Raw genomic sequence first — 16,376 nt, 5'->3', positions numbered from 1 at the left:
CTCCCCCCGCCGGAGCAAGTGGCACTGGGGAGGTGGCTTTCACAGGTGGTCACCTGGCGCCACGTGCCCCATGCTGCTGGGTTTCCCAAGTCCAGAGGCCCAGCACCCAGTCTTTGGGTCTCACTGGCATGTCGTTGATGGCAAGGCCATCCCGGTGCCCAGGGGCAGGCAACGGGCCTTTCCAGAGTAGGAGCATTATCGTCTCTTACGAGCCTGCTGCTGAGTTGGGGAGACAGTGTCTGGTGAGGCTCACGAGCTGTGGGTCAAGCAGGTATCCACGACTTGTGATCCCAGAGCAGAGAGAGAACACAGAGTTCTGATCTGTCTGAAGCCCTGATAGAGCTTCAGAATCCTTCTTAACACACCCTAAAAGCCGTGGTTAATGCACTCGGTGCACTCGCCAGTGGGAACACAGGCCCTGCCCCTCCTTTGCGTGTACGTCCTCGCTGCTGCACCCCGACCCTGTGTGTTCATACTCACTGCGCGCTCTCCCCATGCTTGCACACTTGTGCCCACACCCCCTCCCCTTGTGGGCACACTGGCCTTGTGCACCCACCCTGCCCTTGCAAATGGCCATCATTCATAGGAGCAGGTGTCCCTGTGTTCCCCTAGGGATGGGACAGGGTGAGGGTGTGTCTTGGCTTTAGTGGTGCCAAACACCTTTAAGTTAAAAAGTTAGAGGTAGAGTCTGGGGAAGTCTCCAGAAAGCATCTCACTCCTCCATTTGGGTGTTATTTATACAGGCCACAGTGCTGATAGAGTTTTCTCTGAGATGCTCGACCCTTGGTGTCCATTGTGCCCCTGAGGCAGAATTCCGCCCAGGGATGGCTCAGGCCCCCAGAGAGTGCCCGCTGCCACTGTGGATTCAGGCCGCCCAGCAAGTGCCTGGCTCTGGCTGTCGGGAAGGCCTTCCTTCCTCAGTGCCTGCTTGCCCCTGCCGGCTATCTGGCTGTTGAAGAGACCAGTCTGGACAGAAGAGTAACGGTTCAGCTGGAGGGAAGGAGAGCATCTGCACGTTCATGGTGTCAGGGAGCACAGAGCCTTGCGGGGTGGCAGCGGGGCAAGGGCACGGCTTTGTCTCATCAGGAATGCATAGAGGATGGTGTGTTTACACCCTTGATAAATGAAATGTGGGGGGTGGTGCTAGGGGAGTGGATGCTAGCGGTTGTAGGAAAGTGCTTTCATGCCCCCAGGTACCAGGTGGGTTGGCCCATGGGCTCCTCACTGTGAGAGATGTGGGTCTGGAGATGCCGGGGTGTGGTGCGGCCGCTTGCCTATGGTGACGTCCGCCACTTTGAACTTCCCCCACTGGCCTGCTCTGGGTCGCTCTCCTCTTGCCACCTCTGCAGGCTTGGGAAGAGATCCTGGAATCCTCCCAAGAGCTCCAACACAGCAGATGTCTTCAGCCTTCCCACGATGGTGGAAGCCAGATCTTAGGGAGGGAAGGATTTGGCATTTTGGGGACATCCTCCAGACCTTCATATCTGGAAGCTCACACTTCTCATCCAGAGAGCATGGTGCTGTTAGTCCTGATATCCAGAGTACGCTGTGGACGAAGAGAGAACTGGGGTCAAGCATTGTCATGGTGCCCGTGATCGACATGGTACCTGTAGGGACCCACGCAGACCTTGTTGAAGGTGACCAACAGAATCGCTGCATGGTAACCTTACAAACTGGAAACGGCTTCTTAATGGAAGCAAAATGCCTAGATCTTAGAGTAAGTAAACGGTGAAACGCGAAGGAAACGGATGTTCAGGTGTGGCGGTGGACGCCGTTAACAGCCGCTCCTTTCACGCACGGCTGGCTTCGGATCGCCGGAAACATCATCCGCCCGGGTCTTGGAGGCTGTCTGGTTGGAATCAGCTTAGCGAGTAAGATCCGTTTCGTCTGGTGCGAGGTCTTGATTCATATTTATAAAGCTGCGTGTTTGAAAACCCACCCCGGCTGTAACTCGCTGAGTAGAGCAAGAGCCTCGGCCCCGCCCCAGTGTTTCATTGTCCGGATTCTGTGTGTCTACTCTCAGCGCGCGAACTTGGGAAAGAGCGAACGCTCCGTTAGCATTCCTTGGCCTGTTGCTCCTTGTCGTGGATGTCCCCTCTTGCACGCGGTCTGGGAGGCTCTGGCTGGGGAGCGAGAGTGGGACAGATACGTGATCAAGGGGGCCGCGCCCTGCAGAGCCGGACTTGTTAATTCCCAGAGCTGTTCCAGCCCTGGCGCCAAACCCGCCTGAGTGCCTGAGCCCCTGCTCCAGCCTCCATCGCCCCGTGCAAGCCTCTCTGCCACCGTATGGCTTAGGCACCATTCTCCCTCTTTGAGATGGCAAAACTGAAGCCTAGAGGTTCAACAGTTTGCTGAAGAGGCAGAATCAGGATTCAAATCCAGGCTCATAGCCTAGCCTGTGTGTTCCTCTCACTGCTCGGCTGCCCAGCATACTTGTGGACCTGCCGTCCGGGGGGTGGGCTGGGGTTGCTGCTTATCAGTCCTGAGCTGCTACGATTCTGGACAGCATCTTCTGTGCCTCTGTATACAGTGGTTTCAGTATGCATCGGTCTGCCATTTAGATACACTTGTGGGTTTTAGCCCAAACTCTGCACGTACTCCCTGTAGCTGTGTGAGACCTCAGGCATGTCTCTTGGCCTCTCTGGGAGTCTGTTGATGAGGACTACATGCAGTATTGCCTGGAAAGTACCCAGTACCACGCCTGGCTCACTGTGTGTGCCCATGGAGGTCAGCGACGGTGCAGAGGGAACGGGCGGGACCCGGTAGCTTCAGCCTGCACATGTGTGGAACTTCAGAGCCCGTTAAATCTGAAAAATACTGTGTATGCACATTTTTGGCTTAAACAAAGTTCCATTTTACAGAGTCCATAACCCAGCTTTAATATTATTACATGCCCCAGACTGGGATTAATTCCAGGACAAGAGCTTTATTATGCCGAATAGAGTTTCTCCCGTGCTCCCTTAGCGCTTGGCCTCCATCTCCACCAGCCTGGTCTTACATGCTGGGGTATGGGGTGGCAGCGCCCCCATCCCTACCCAGCCTCGTTCTGTGGGCTCAGGGGTGGGGTGGAGAGGTGAGTTGCTTTCTGATGTTACCAGCCCGTGACTGCTGACCACAGGACCTTAGCATATCCTGAGGTCTGTCTGTGGGCCAGGTCTCTCAGTGTGTGCAACAGCACCCCATGCTCCTCCAACCTCTGCGAGGGATCTTATTTGTTTCACAAATAAGCCCTCACATGTCTGTGGTGGTGTAAGGGGCTTTTGGGAGGAGGAGGATGTCTGCGGGATCAGGGAGAGGTCTGAGCTCTGTTGTCTTCCTGCGAGTGGCAAATGGCTTCATCTCAAGCAGAAACTCTGATTATAGATAGTGATCGGCTGTAGCACCGTGTAGAGTAAGATCCTGATGCTGCATCTGGCTCTAGGCAGTGCTGTGATTGATTTGTAATGTCTGCTAGGGACCCAGAGATGGGGAAACCATGCTGATCCTGCACTTACTCGCTATTCAGATTTTATTCTGATTATTTTACATCTCCATGAAACCAACAAAGGCCTCTTTGTAGGCTTTACCCCCTTGCTGCTGATCGTGGGTATTATAAGGACCCCCACAAATGATGCTTCTTCCTTGCCCTGTTCCCCACCCTGATGGCCTGTTTGTATAGCTTCAAAACTCACAGGCCCATCTCTGTTCTCTCTTTCAGTTGAAGAGGGGGAGGCCTCGGACTTCTCGCTGGCCTGGGATTCCTCCGTGACGGCATCAGGTAAATGCCCGGGGGCTGCTGGGGGAGTTGCTGGGGGTCCTGGGGGTGGGCTCAGGAACTCAGGAAGCCACCCAGCTGGTTATGGAACTCATATTCTTCATGTCACATTCCTGTCTCCAGGCCAGACTACCCCGTGCAACACGATTTTTATATCAGTTCCATATGGTCAATAAAATCTATTACATACGGAGACTAATATGCCCTATTCTCCTGGGGGACCACGTTTCCTTCTTGTGGGCGCATTCAGATGGGCCACGATACCCCCACTACCCAGGCTTTGAAGCTCCCTGCTATGGGCCTCACTGCACATTCATTCCAGTCTAATTGCATAAAACCCACTTTAATAGGATGTTTAAACTCCAGTCGAAATCACAGTCCCCAGACTTCCCTCCCAGATGGGCTGCACTGCACTCCCAGGCTGGCAACCCGAGCTTATGCCTCTAGGGGGAGGTAATAGGGGAAGTTCAGACTTGTGGGGTGTGTGGCCCCCATCGGGTGATGTGGGTGACTTGGCAGTCAGGGGACTTGGGTTTTTGGCTCCCTTCTGTCCTTGTGTAAGCTTCTCTGTGCCTCAGTTTCCCCAGCTCTAAAAAGGAGTGAAGGGATAAAGTTTTTCTAACTGTAAAGCTCCTGTAATTTGGAGCTGTGGAACTTGGGATTAGAGCTGGCTTTGGGGTCTTTGGGAGCTCCTGAGTGGAGGGCATGACTCTCTGCTCGCTCTGCATCCAGCCAGCACCTCTCTGGGCAATGGCCATGGCGCCCAGTCCAGCAGGTATAGCCTCTCTGGCCTCGTTCCTGTCCCAAGATCCTGACCAGCTGGTTCTGGTTTCCTGGGGGAGCTGGAGCCAGGCTGGTCTGGATGAATTCTGGGCCTGAGGAGACGCTGAGGAAATAATTTAGTCCAGCTTCCTTGTCTTCTAGCTGGGGAAACTGAGGCACGGAGGGAGCTTTGCTCTGGGTCAGTAGTTCCAGAAATGGGGTGTGAGGCATCAGGCATATGAACATTTAACGCTTGAATGGTTATACATTGGATTTGTGATTTTATGGCTGTTCGTGACTTACAATGATGCTGAAGTCATTTAAGTGAGAAAATTGTGTTGACAGTTTTAAGTAATGGTACCTAATGCCTGGGTTCAGCAAAAATCATGAAGATTGTTTGCAAATGGCTGAAATTTGGGAAATCCTGGTATAGATTGGACAGAAGGGGAGTGGAGAGCTAGCACTGGCACCTGGGTTCTTGGACTCCTTGTCCAGTGCTCTTTCCAGCACCCTGGGGATACTGCTTGGAGAGTCTGAAGGGTCCTGGTTGGGTCCTGGCGGACTCAGGTTTGGGCACTGTTGTATCTGCAGGTGCCTGGCCCTTGGTGACAGGGGCTCCCTCTACAGGAGAGGTGTTGTCTGAAGCCAGAATGAGGGGGTGGTGCTGACATTTTCAGAAGAGTCCAGGCTTAGGACAAACCTTGGGTTCCACACTGGGTAGGTTGGAGGAAGGGACTGCATAGCCCCTGTCCTGTCTCTTTCCATGCAAGGGAGATGCACTCCCCGTGGTTGGTGGAAACACAGTGAGATTATAAAGCTCCATGTCTCCTCCAGGGATCCTGACCCATATGGGGGTGCATGTGCTCAGGCTTCTGCCAACTCTGAAAGGGATCCCCACGGTGCTCTAAACCCCTGAACCAGGAAAAGCAAAGCTTGCAGCCCGGCTGCTAGACCCCCACAGGAAAGCACCCAGCGTGGTGTCCGTATAAGGTCCTGCTACCTTGCTGCTTTGCCAGTGGTGCTGGAGGCAGGGAGGACAGACAGGAACAGCAGTGGGGTGCAAGGAGGGCAGTGGCATCGGTTGTGGTGGGGGGACAGCCCGACGCAGGGGGCATCAGGATCCCAGGCTGCATCCCTAAGGTGGGGAATGGTCTCTTGGTCTGCAATGCCAAGGGGCCGTGCGGGGGCCCTGCCGGTCTGGGTTCTCTGCTGCCGTCGTGGAGTGGCCAGCCTCAGGGCCTCTCCGGGGCAGCTGGGCATCGCAGAGGTTGTGGGATACGCCAGTTTCCAGCCAAGAGCCGAGCATGCCCCGTACGCGTGTGCAGGAGGAGGAACATGACTCTTTGCGAGTCCCCTCCAGCCCTCGGGGACTCCATGGTGCCAGTCAGCTTTGGAATGTCTGCTCAGAGATGGGGAAAGGGAGGGCACAGCATCCCGGGCATTGGATAATCCGCAGCCAAGCCATGGATTGTTTGGTCTTCTTTGGCCCATTTCTGATGATTTTTTTTTTACAGCGTGTGCATGTGATAAATTTTCCTTCCCAGTTTTGTTGGGCTTGGGCTATTAAAGTCAGCTTGGATTCTCTGAGCATGGCGCTTATGAGATGGTGCAAATCCTGGGTGATGGGACAAAATCAGTTTGGGAGGCAGTCCTGGATGAGGGTGATGTCACATTATTGAGCGTTGACTTGGTCTGTGCCAGGCATGGCGCGAACGCTTTACCTGCGGTCTCTCGTCGAGCCTTCCTGACAGCCCTGTGAGGTGGGTGCTCTTTCCGACAGCAGGTCCAGAGTCTCTCCATGGGCTGGCTTAGGGGCAGCCGTCTGGTGGCGCACAGGGCCAGAGGCCTGGTTAAAGCTGCTTTAGTATAGCGCTTTTCATTAAGCTGAGAAAATGTCAGTTGGCCGCATCAGAGAATGGGGGCAGGTGCCAAGGAAGATTATGGGGGAACAAAGCCTCCCCGAGCCGCCCTTGGCACTGTGGCTGAGAATTGCCGTCTTCATTTGGCGGATGGCGGGAGGAGGCTCAGAGCTGTATAGCCGAGCCGCGGTCCCCGGCCGGCAAGCTGTGGAGAAGGAACTCGAACCCATGTCCGCCTGCGGCCAGGTCCTGTGGTTTCGCCTCTGCACTGCCTGGCACCAGAGGTGGGCAGTGGGGCCGAACCTGACAGTGTGGCATCGTGGGGGCTTCGGGAGGGTTCCTAGAGGTCCCGGCCACAGAGGGTCTTTGGTTAATCAGATCAAAGGAATCCAGGGTGAGGCGAGCAGGGTGGGCTGAGAGTGTTTTACCAGGAGGCGCGCAGGGCTGCGGGGCACGGGGCAGCTCCTTTCCAGTGGGGGCCCAGCGGCCGGGCTGCGAGCATTGTGCGGCGCCCTTCCCCCTCGCCCGCTTTGCCCTGGCTGTGGGAGTGTGATGGAGAACTCCAATAAAGAAACAGAATGCACTGTGTGCCCCCTGCTCACCTCTGGCCTCCTCCAGCCTCCCCTGCCCGGGGGGACCCTGTGGTCACCACCCCCAGGAAGAACCTGGCCTGCTCAGTCTGTGCCCTCGTGTCAGGGCGCTGACAGTGATGGAGAGGCCGGCCTGGCCGGCCAGGGAGACCAGCTCACAGCACTATACTCAGGCCGGGCTGGGGCTTCACGGGAGGAGGGCACGCCGGCCCCCTCCTGCCCCTCGGCCAGCAGATACTGAGCTCCTGAGAGCGGAGCCCCGGGACGGAGCACGGCACTCAGAGCCTAGGTGTGGGGTGCGTCGTAGGGGTAGGGTTTTAAATCATTCCCCGCTGGATCCTGGTTTTTCTTACCCATGAGAGGGGGAGGAGGAGGACGATAGCTTATAAGGAGAAAATTGAAGCATAATTCTGTTTTGAGCCACAGATGCCTTTGAGCATCCAATGGGAATGTTTTACCTGTGATTTCAGGGGGGTTCATGGGTTTGAATGCCTTAGAGATGGGAAAGTCCTTTGTGAGAGCCCCATTGAGGTCCTCCCTGTCCTGAGGCTGGCCTGTGGCCCAGGTGAGGGGGCAGGCTGGGGAGGGTCTGTGGTCAAGTGTAACACAGGCCCTGCTAAGGGACAGACTGTGCCAGGGACCTGCCCCAGAGCTGCCAGATCATCTGAGTTCTTATTTATTTATTTATTTATTTATTTATTTATTTATTTATTTATTATAATTATTATTAAAAAAATAATTTATTTGAGAGAGAGAGAGTGAGAGAGAGAGAGAGATCATGAGCAGGGGGGAAGGGTAGAGGGAGAAGCAGGCTCTCCGCTGAGCGGGGAGCCCAATGTGGGACTCGATCCAGGACCCTGGGATCATGACCTGAGCTGAAGGCAGATGCTTAACCCACTGTGCCACCCAGGTGCCCCCATCTGAGTTTTTAAAAGAGAGACCAGATAGCTGGATTTTTGTGGGAAATCATCAGATTTAAAAAATGTAGCAACTCATATTCTTTTAAGGTAGCTTTATTGAGATACAGTTTATATATCACGCAATGCATTCACATAGAATGCACAATTCAGTGGATTTGAGTATATTCAGAGATATGTATCACCATCTCCGTAGTCAACCGAGAACATTTTCATGACCTCAAAAAGGAGCCCTATACCCCTTAGGCATCACCTTCTATCCTTCCATCACTCCCAGCCCTTAAGCAACCACGAATCTACTTTCTCTATAGAATGGGATCATAGAACATGCAGTGTTTATTGACCAGTTTCTTTCATGTAGCCTAATATTTTTTTAAAGATTTATTTATTTATTTTAGAGGGAGAGAGAGAGAGTGTGTGAGTGTGGGAAGAGGGAGAGGGAGAGAGAGGCAGAGAAGCAGACTCCCCACTGAGTAGGGAGCCCGACACGGGGCTCGATCCCAGGATCCAGAGATCGTGACCTGAGCAGAAACCGGGAGTTGGATGCCCAACCCACTGAGCCACCCAGATGCCCCTTGTGTAGCCGAATCTTTTCAAGGTTTATCCAAATGGTAGCCTGTACCAGTCCTACATTTTTTTTGTTTTTTTTTAAAGATTTTATTTATTTATTTGACAGAGAGAGACAGCCAGTGAGAGATGGAACACAAGCAGGGGGAGTGGGAGAGGGAGAAGCAGGCTCTTAGTGGAGGAGCCTGATGTGGGGCTCGAACCCAGAACGCTGGGATCATGCCCTGAGCCGAAGGCAGATGCTTAACCACTGCGCTACCCAGGCGCCCCTGTCCTGCATTTTTTGTTATGGCTGAGTAGTGTTCTACTGTATGAATAGACCACATTTTGTGTATCTGTTCATCTGTTAACAGACGTTTGGGTTATTTTCCCCTTTCCGCTGTCGTGAATATGCTGCTGTGAATCTCTGTGTGCCAGTTTTTGCTCGAATACTTGTTGTCAGCTTTGGGGGGCACACACCTAGGAGCGGAATTGCTGGGTCGTGTGGTGACTTTTCGAGGTGCTGCCAAACTGTCCCCCACAGCAGCTGCATCATTTCACGCTCCCACCAGTAATGTGTGGGAGTTCCAGTTTCTCCATATCCTCACCAACAGTTGTTATTTTCCCTCTTTAAAAATTAAAAAAATTTTTATTTTAGCCTTCCTAAAAATGAAGGGGTGTATCATTTTGGACAACTCATATTTAAAAAAAAAAAAATCCTTGTTCAGGTCACAGAGAGGCCTTCTGCCAGCTGGTTTCGGCCTGGCCACCAGTTAAGAGGTTGCTAAGTGTGGCCGTCCCAGGGGGCCTCTCTGTCCCCCTGCCCTCCCACCAACTTCCCCTCTCTCTTGGCCAGCCTAGCACAGGGAGGAGGCCTGTCGTCCCTTCAATGCTTCTTCTCTCTTCCTTCAAGCCCTTTGGAATGTGTTCTCCAAGTGGCAGCCATCAGGATGATCGTGAGCCTACAATGTGGGTTTTCTGCGAACCAATCCAACCAAACTGAGCTTTGCCTCTCTTTTTCTGATCACCAAGTTTGATCGGGTGCTGACGGGAACTCATCTTCGTATAACTGTCTGATCGCAGTGTCACTGGAACCTCTCACCTTTCCAGGCTGGGTTTAGGACAGGTTGGGCTTCCTTCCAACATGGCAGCTCTGGAGCAAGCTGGGGGATGCAGTGGGAGGAGGGTCTGCGGGGTGGTCGGGAGATGACAAACGGTTAGTCTGTTGATGTACACTCATTGTCAGTGCCTGGGCAGGTTAGCCAGGTTTATTTCTGGTGACAGACACACTTGGGATTGGAGAGAAATGCTCGATGTAAATTAGTTGTTTCTGATCGCCTGAGACCCTGTTGGTGTGATTGGCATTTTGGGCCTTCCTGCCACCTGACGGGTCTCATTGTCCTGGTTAATGGAAACATCCATTTCATTTACAAACTAGTTCTGGGAGCTGGTCCTCCTTCTTGGTTCATGTAGAGAAATTGAGGCACAGAGATGCTAGTGACTTGTTTTAAAGTCACACAACCAGGAAGTGGCAGAGCCAGGATTGGAACCCGGGCAGCTCATGCATGAACATAGCACCAAAACTGTAAACGGCAGAGCTGCCTGTGAGGATGTTGTCCAGACTCTTCGTTGTAGAGGGAATCCAGAGGCTTGGTGAGGGACTCCGCTGTGTGCCCAGTCCCTCCTGGGCCAGGTGAAAGAGTCTGACTCCTCTGCCCGGAAGGAGAGGAGGTGCATGTTTTGAAGGCCGGGAAAACACCTCGGGCCAGGCTGTCCATGGGGATACCCACGTGCCCGGCCCCAGACTGCCTCCCCACTGTGCCCTCTGCTTATGACTGTACCTGGGTGTTGGGCATGGGTGCAGTTTGCAGGGGAGGCTGGTAATTGGGCTGCGGGCACAGGGACCTGCTCGGGTGGGAAATTTAAGTAGCGTGTAGGTGGTTGGTATCCTGGGGGCCCCATAGAGAGGGGTGCTGGAGGCCTTTCCTTTCCCTTTCATTCTGCCTCTGGGTAAGCAGTGGGTTAGGGAGAGAGGTCAGGGTCCCTACTCCTGACAAAGGCAGCAGTCTCCTCCCCACCCCTGCAGTCCTGCACCCGGAGGTTCTGACAGTGGAGTGCACGGAAATGTCTGGAAAACTGGGCCTTTCACGCAGGGAGTCGAGGCCTCTGCATGCAGCCCAGCCTGTACTTCTGAACCTTCTCGGAGCTGTCTCCCCACCCCACTTGTGTTTTCTTAGAGTGCGTGTTTATTATTTCAACTCCTTCATAGAAACTCCACCTACAACCTTGCGCTTCTGCACTCCTGCCCTTTCTGTTTCTCTCGGCCCCTTTCCCAGCTCCGTCCTGTATAAACAAACTTACCTAGATGAAATCCGCTGGTGGAATCCGCGTAGCTCCCACCCCCATGAGACCCGAGCTTCACGTAAGCCCCGGGCCCACACATCCTTCTGTCTCAGAAGCCTCGTCAGGGCCATTGGGTAGATGGGCATTCACTTTCCTAGCTGCCCCTCCCCTGTTGGGCATTTGGACTACTTTTCATTTTTGGCTCTTATAAATAGTACAATGACTAGGACCTTTGTGTAGTAGGTGCTCTTTTTCTCCTTTGGAGTTTTTCTTAGGGGCTCCCAGCACCTTCTGACTTTCTCTTTCAACCTCCAAATCCGGGCTGGAGTAACTTGGACCCCCTCTTTCTCCCCGCCCCTCGCCAGGGTCCCTCACTTGAATTCTTTCCTGAGTGACCCTCCTTCCTGGGTTCATCCGCAAGTGTGTCCCGGCCCCTCTGGCCAAGCTGCCACGGCCAGTGACGGAAGGCCCGGGCTTCCTTTGGCTCCAGCTGTCCACCTCTTGAGCCGGAGCCCCCAACCCAGTCATCCTCTCAATGTGGACCAGGGGACATTTTAAAGGAGCAGAAAAGGTCTAAATAGATGTATAATTTCCCAGCATTTTAAAGACTTATGAAATGCGTTTTTATGTGGGGCCAGCTGGGGAGTTTCTCATTAGCTCGGCCGGGGCGTCTGTGGGGAGTTGTGCTAAGTGGAACCAGGCAGGCCGGGCAGGAAGACGCGGTGGCCCCGAGCTCACCAGGGGAGCGTGGCAGGCATGCGCCGGCTGGTCTGCGCCTCGGACCCCCGGCCAGGCCAGCGGGCCTGCGCCTTTGTTAGAGCCGCTTCCCCCAGCGCAGGAGGCCTAGAAACCTTCGGGGGGTGACTGGAGCTGAGAGGTGGCCACTCTGTTACCATGGTGAGCAGTCCATGGAGTGTGGGGCATCTGTGCCCTGCGTGCACACGGAGGCATGTACTCGTGTATGTGCATGTGTGCGTGCGTGCGTACGTGTGTGTGTCGTGTGAGCCCAGGTGCTACAGCCCTGACTCAGACCCCTGGGGACCCCAGGGCCTTTGCACCCCTCTGTACTGCTTCCTGGGCCCCCGGGGGTTGACTGGGACCTGTTCTCTGAGGCGGATGTGGTGTTTCCTGCCCACCCTTTCCTCTGGCTCTGGACCAGCCAGGGACCCCTGCCGGGCTACCCTCTAATCGCTTCCTCTGTGTCTTATCTGCCGTGAACACGTGTGTGCAGAGCCCGTGCACGTGTGTGCGTGTGGGTGCCGGTACCTGGGGTGTGTGTGAAGGAGCGTGTGTGGTGTCTCTCTTCAGCCCCCTCGTCTCCCCGCAGCCTGGCTGATGGCTTCGCTGGCGTGAAACCACCGAGTGGGGCTCGTCCTGCTGGTTTTCACCTCTTGTGTGGACTTGGGCTTTCTCCGAGGTAGGGACTCTGTGTCGTTTGTCTGTTCCCTGTGGCGTGGCACACCCAGCAACTGCTCCACTGTCGTACCCTTGCTCCCAGCCCCGTAGATTTGGGGCTGTCCACCTCAGCGAGCGCTGGGTCCCCCTCTCCTCTCCTGGTGTGCCGGGCCTTTCCGGGGGCAGTAGTCATGAGGATTTTAAGGAGGGAGGAGCTGGTCCTAGTTTCTCCAGGCTTCGGTGCTCCCTGAGGTCAGGGAGGAGTCTCTGTGGGGTCAGCCCTTCCCTAAGTCCTGAGGACCCCACTGGTGGACGGTGGAAACCAGCAGTTCTTCGGTGACGTGAAGCCTGGCTCTACACCAGGGCCGCAGTCAGGCGCGAATGTGGGTGTGAGCATGTAGGCACGAGGATGACATTGCTCCTCGTGACTTTGGGGACGTCTCCCCATGTTGCCCAGGTGTGGTTAACGCCAGCCGGGCTCACACTTGAATGTGCGTGCAAATCTGGTGATCTCATTGAAATGTGAATTCTGACTCAGTAGGTCTGGGTGGGGCCTGAGATTCAGCATTTCTAACGAGCTCCAGGGTAGTGGTGCTGCTGCTGGACCACATGCCACCACGAGTAGTGAAGACTTAGAGGGCTTGATGAGTTAAGCCCTCTTGCCCACTCCCCTTGACTTTTGCTCTCAGCCAGGCAGCTCATGCCTATGGAGCTCATCCTTCGAAGCTCAGCCTGAATGACACCTCTTCCAAGAAGTGTGCCATGATAGCCCCGTCATAATTACTGCACCTTCCTTTGTGCCCTTCAGCCCTGAGGACAGCCCTGATCCTGGCCTTCACTGCCTTTCACTTGGTTATGACCTTCCTTTCTTGCTGTCTGCTTCCTCCTTCGGGCAATGAGCATGTATGATTCTCTGATCTCCCAGAGCCTAGCCCTGGCTTGGTGCCTGGCAGGTGCCTGGCCGATGTTTGCTAAGGTGGAGAACTTCACCTCTGCGTCTTTGTCCGTATTTGCCCTTGGTAGTCCAGGGCCAGATATTTGTTCCCTTTAAGAGCCAGAATTGGGTTTGAGGTCCAGATACTTAGCAGCTCTGTGAGGCCTTGAGTAAGTTATGTAACTTCTCTGTGCTTCCGTTTACTCACCTAAAATGGGAATAATTGTCTTCGTAGGCCGTTGCGAGGATTATATGAGGGAATCCACGTGGGTTCGCCTTAGCCTTCCAGGGTGGTGCCTGGTGCTCGTACTTGCTATTGAGAGCACATTGCTGGAAGCTTGGACCCGAGCTTAGCTCCGAGCTTGGATCTGTGGGGGTGACAGAGGAAGCTCAGATGCCCACAGGCCCCCTGCCCCAACGTCTTGACTGGTAGTCTCTAGCCATTACCACAGTGGGCAGGGCTGGGTTAGGACTGAATCCTCACTCATGCTGACCCTGGTTGGTGGGGCATTGCTCGTTTCCTACGTGGAGACGGCTTTGGTGGGGCTGGGTACTGATCCGGGGGTTGGTGGGCAGGGTCTGCGCTGAAAGGCAAAGGCTGTGAGGATGTCATATGATCAGGCTCCTTCCCTGGGCAGGGCTTGACGCACCAACTGTGCAGCCGTGGGTCAGTGCCCAGTAGGAAATGGCCAAGGTCAGCCCAGTCATGCTGCCTGGCTGCTCCTGGCTTCCTGGGCGGGCACTCTGCAGAGCCCAGCTCCTGGGTCGGGGATGGCCAGCACAGCATCAGCCAGTGTCCTGCTGTAGGCTGTGGGTGGCCCATGGGGGTTAGGCTGCTGTCTTCTCAGCTGATATTTTCCTAAAATCCTTGAGTGTGCAGGCAGGCGTCACACACACACACACACACACACACACACACACACACACACACACCAGTCCATGTGTGTATTAGTCTGAACCTGGCTAACTGATGCCTGTCTGGCTTGAAAAACCATTATTTTGCCCACACTGATAATTCTTTTCTCCTTCGTTGTGGTCGATTGCTTTAATTGATGGCTGCTGGCCATACTTGGTTAATACATTAGAGGGATACTGAATCCAGTAAATAGGACACTTTTTTGCTTCTGCTTCTCTGCTTCTTACAGCTAAACACTTTGCAAACCCCTCAAGCTTGGGGAGGCAGGGGCAGTGCCCGTTTTGCTCACTATTGTATCTTCAGCAGCCAGCTACGGCTACCAGCAGCTGTAGTGACAGTAACAATAAAAATAATAACCATCTAGCTATTAGTCAGTGGTGCCAGGCATTGAGGCTGGGCTCCAGCACACAGGGTCTCATTTAACCCTCCTTAGCCACAGCCAGTAGGAAGTGCCACCATCTCCGTCTCACAGAGGAGCCACTGAGGCTCAGAGGGGTTGAGAGCCTGGTGTAGGCTTTCAGAGCTTGTGGGACAGAGCAGGGATTGGAGCCTGGGTTGGTTTTATCTGAGTCCAGGGCCGCCTTCTGTCATGGTTAATTCAGTGACCAGGACTCCGTGGAGATGTACTGTGTGCTTGTGGGGACACACGAGGGGATGTGCTAAGAGCCCTAATGGGGTCACTGTAGTGACATACCGTGGGGAGAGGGCTCCCAGGGCCAGGGTAGGAGCGAGTGACTGCTGGTGGGCGCAAGCCTGACCTGCTCTTCGATAGCGACGTGTGGACTCCCCAACCATTGTGGGTGCAGGTGCGTGTGTGCACAACACACACGTTCACGTGCTCACAGCCACATGCACACACACCTTCACACGCACACGCTTGCACACACACCTTTACCTGCAACACATGTGTACAGACACATATATTCACATGTTACTCCTCCACCCCCCCCGGTCCACACACATTCATATATGTGGCTCCGCACCTCCCATGTGCCCCAGCACGCACACACATGCTCAGACACAAGTACGCGTGCACACACACGCACACGCATATGAGTGCAGGAACATGTGCTCACACGTACACAGTGTACATGTGCGCACGCTTAAAACGTGTACAGAGAGACACATGCACACGCACGCAGCACGCCCCTAGGCTTGCGAACGAGCAGAAAATCCTGCTTCTGGGCTGTGTCTCTTCAAGGATGGGGACCGTGCGGCTGTTCGAGATGCTCAGGTTGTCTTTGTGCTCTCTGCTTGCTTGCGTTTCTTGTCTTTGGTTTCTTTGTTGTACCCTCGGTGCCTTAGACATACGTTCCGTCCAAAGATTCAAACCCCTGCTGTTGGGCCCGGTGCTGGGCTGACCCGCGTGTAGACACGGACCCCAGTGCCCATCTGTCTACTCGCCTGGCCCGCTCTGGCCCACAGGCACCCCCCCAGCCCCGACTTGGACATGACTTCATTTCCACCCTGCACCTGCCACTTTAAGAGTCCAGGGGCCTGGTGGGCCTGTCCCCAGGGTCGGGCTGAGGGAGGCTGGACAGCTGCGGGTTGGGGGGAAGCTTTGTTAGCTCCCAGGGGCCTCTTGGAGCCCAGGCAATGCTGAGGAAACCGAAACAAAGAGCGACAATGGCCTCCTTCCCTCCCTGGGCGGCCTCGGAGCAGGGCCTGCATGGGCGGCCTCTGGGGGCCCCTGTTATTTCCTGTGCTGGCTGCGGGGCTCCTCGCCAGCCGCAAATGGGCAGGAAGAGGGGCAGGGCATCTCCTCCCCACCCGCTGGGCTGGCCCTCCTAGGCCAGAGTAGCCGCTTCTGGGAGCAGGGGGCCGGCACGGGCTGCTGCTCCAGGCCTGCGTGGCTGGGCCTGCCCTGCTCAGGTCTGCCCGGGCCTCCCAGGAGGGGAAACCCGACCCCCGGCTCTGCTGACCTCTCCCTGCTGCAGACCCCACATGCTCCCACCATCTGCGCTGGAAGCCGAGTTTCTGCCACCCCTAGCCTTTGTGGCCAGAGGGCTCGCCCCAGAACCAAGGACGAGGCCAGGCAGGGAGCTTTGTATTGGTTGTTAATGTTAATTAATTCATCTGGGCTTGTGCTAGAAGCTGGCTGAGATTTACTACTGTAGTTAGAGGTATGTTTCAGCCTAAGGTTAGGGTTGGGGTTATGTTTAAGGCTAAGGTCAGGGTTAGCTTGGCCAAGCCCTAAAGACTAAAAAAACCCCAAACCTGGAATCACAGCATGGATTTTGAAGCAAACAGACCTTTGTCTCAGTGCTGGGTCCCCCACCCATTTGTTCAGCACCTAATTAGCAGGTGTCTGTTTGGGCCATACTAGGCCCCAAGGATGCAGCAGTGTCTGGGCTCTCCAG

The 16,376-nt window shown here is 54.8% G+C and overlaps 1 protein-coding gene across 1 annotated transcript in view; it reads left to right on the top strand.

Annotated features, from left to right (window-relative positions):
• Nucleotides 1-1,600: 1,600 nt before the first annotated feature.
• LOC103673917 (zinc finger protein 423-like) overlaps nt 1,601-16,376 on the top strand; it is a 49,329-nt gene continuing 34,553 nt past the window's right edge. Inside the window, exons 1-3 of the mRNA XM_040633084.1 lie at nt 1,601-1,660; nt 2,649-2,727; nt 3,698-3,757. Coding sequence (XP_040489018.1) covers nt 1,601-1,660; nt 2,649-2,727; nt 3,698-3,757 — 199 coding nt within the window. The remainder of the gene's footprint in view (nt 1,661-2,648; nt 2,728-3,697; nt 3,758-16,376) is intronic.

This window comes from Ursus maritimus, unplaced genomic scaffold, assembly GCF_017311325.1.
Source record: "Ursus maritimus isolate PB19 unplaced genomic scaffold, ASM1731132v1 scaffold_19, whole genome shotgun sequence".
NCBI classification, from domain to species: Eukaryota; Metazoa; Chordata; class Mammalia; order Carnivora; family Ursidae; genus Ursus; species Ursus maritimus.
Note: the sequence above shows the minus strand (reverse complement) of the source record. Positions and strands in the feature narration are given on the sequence as shown.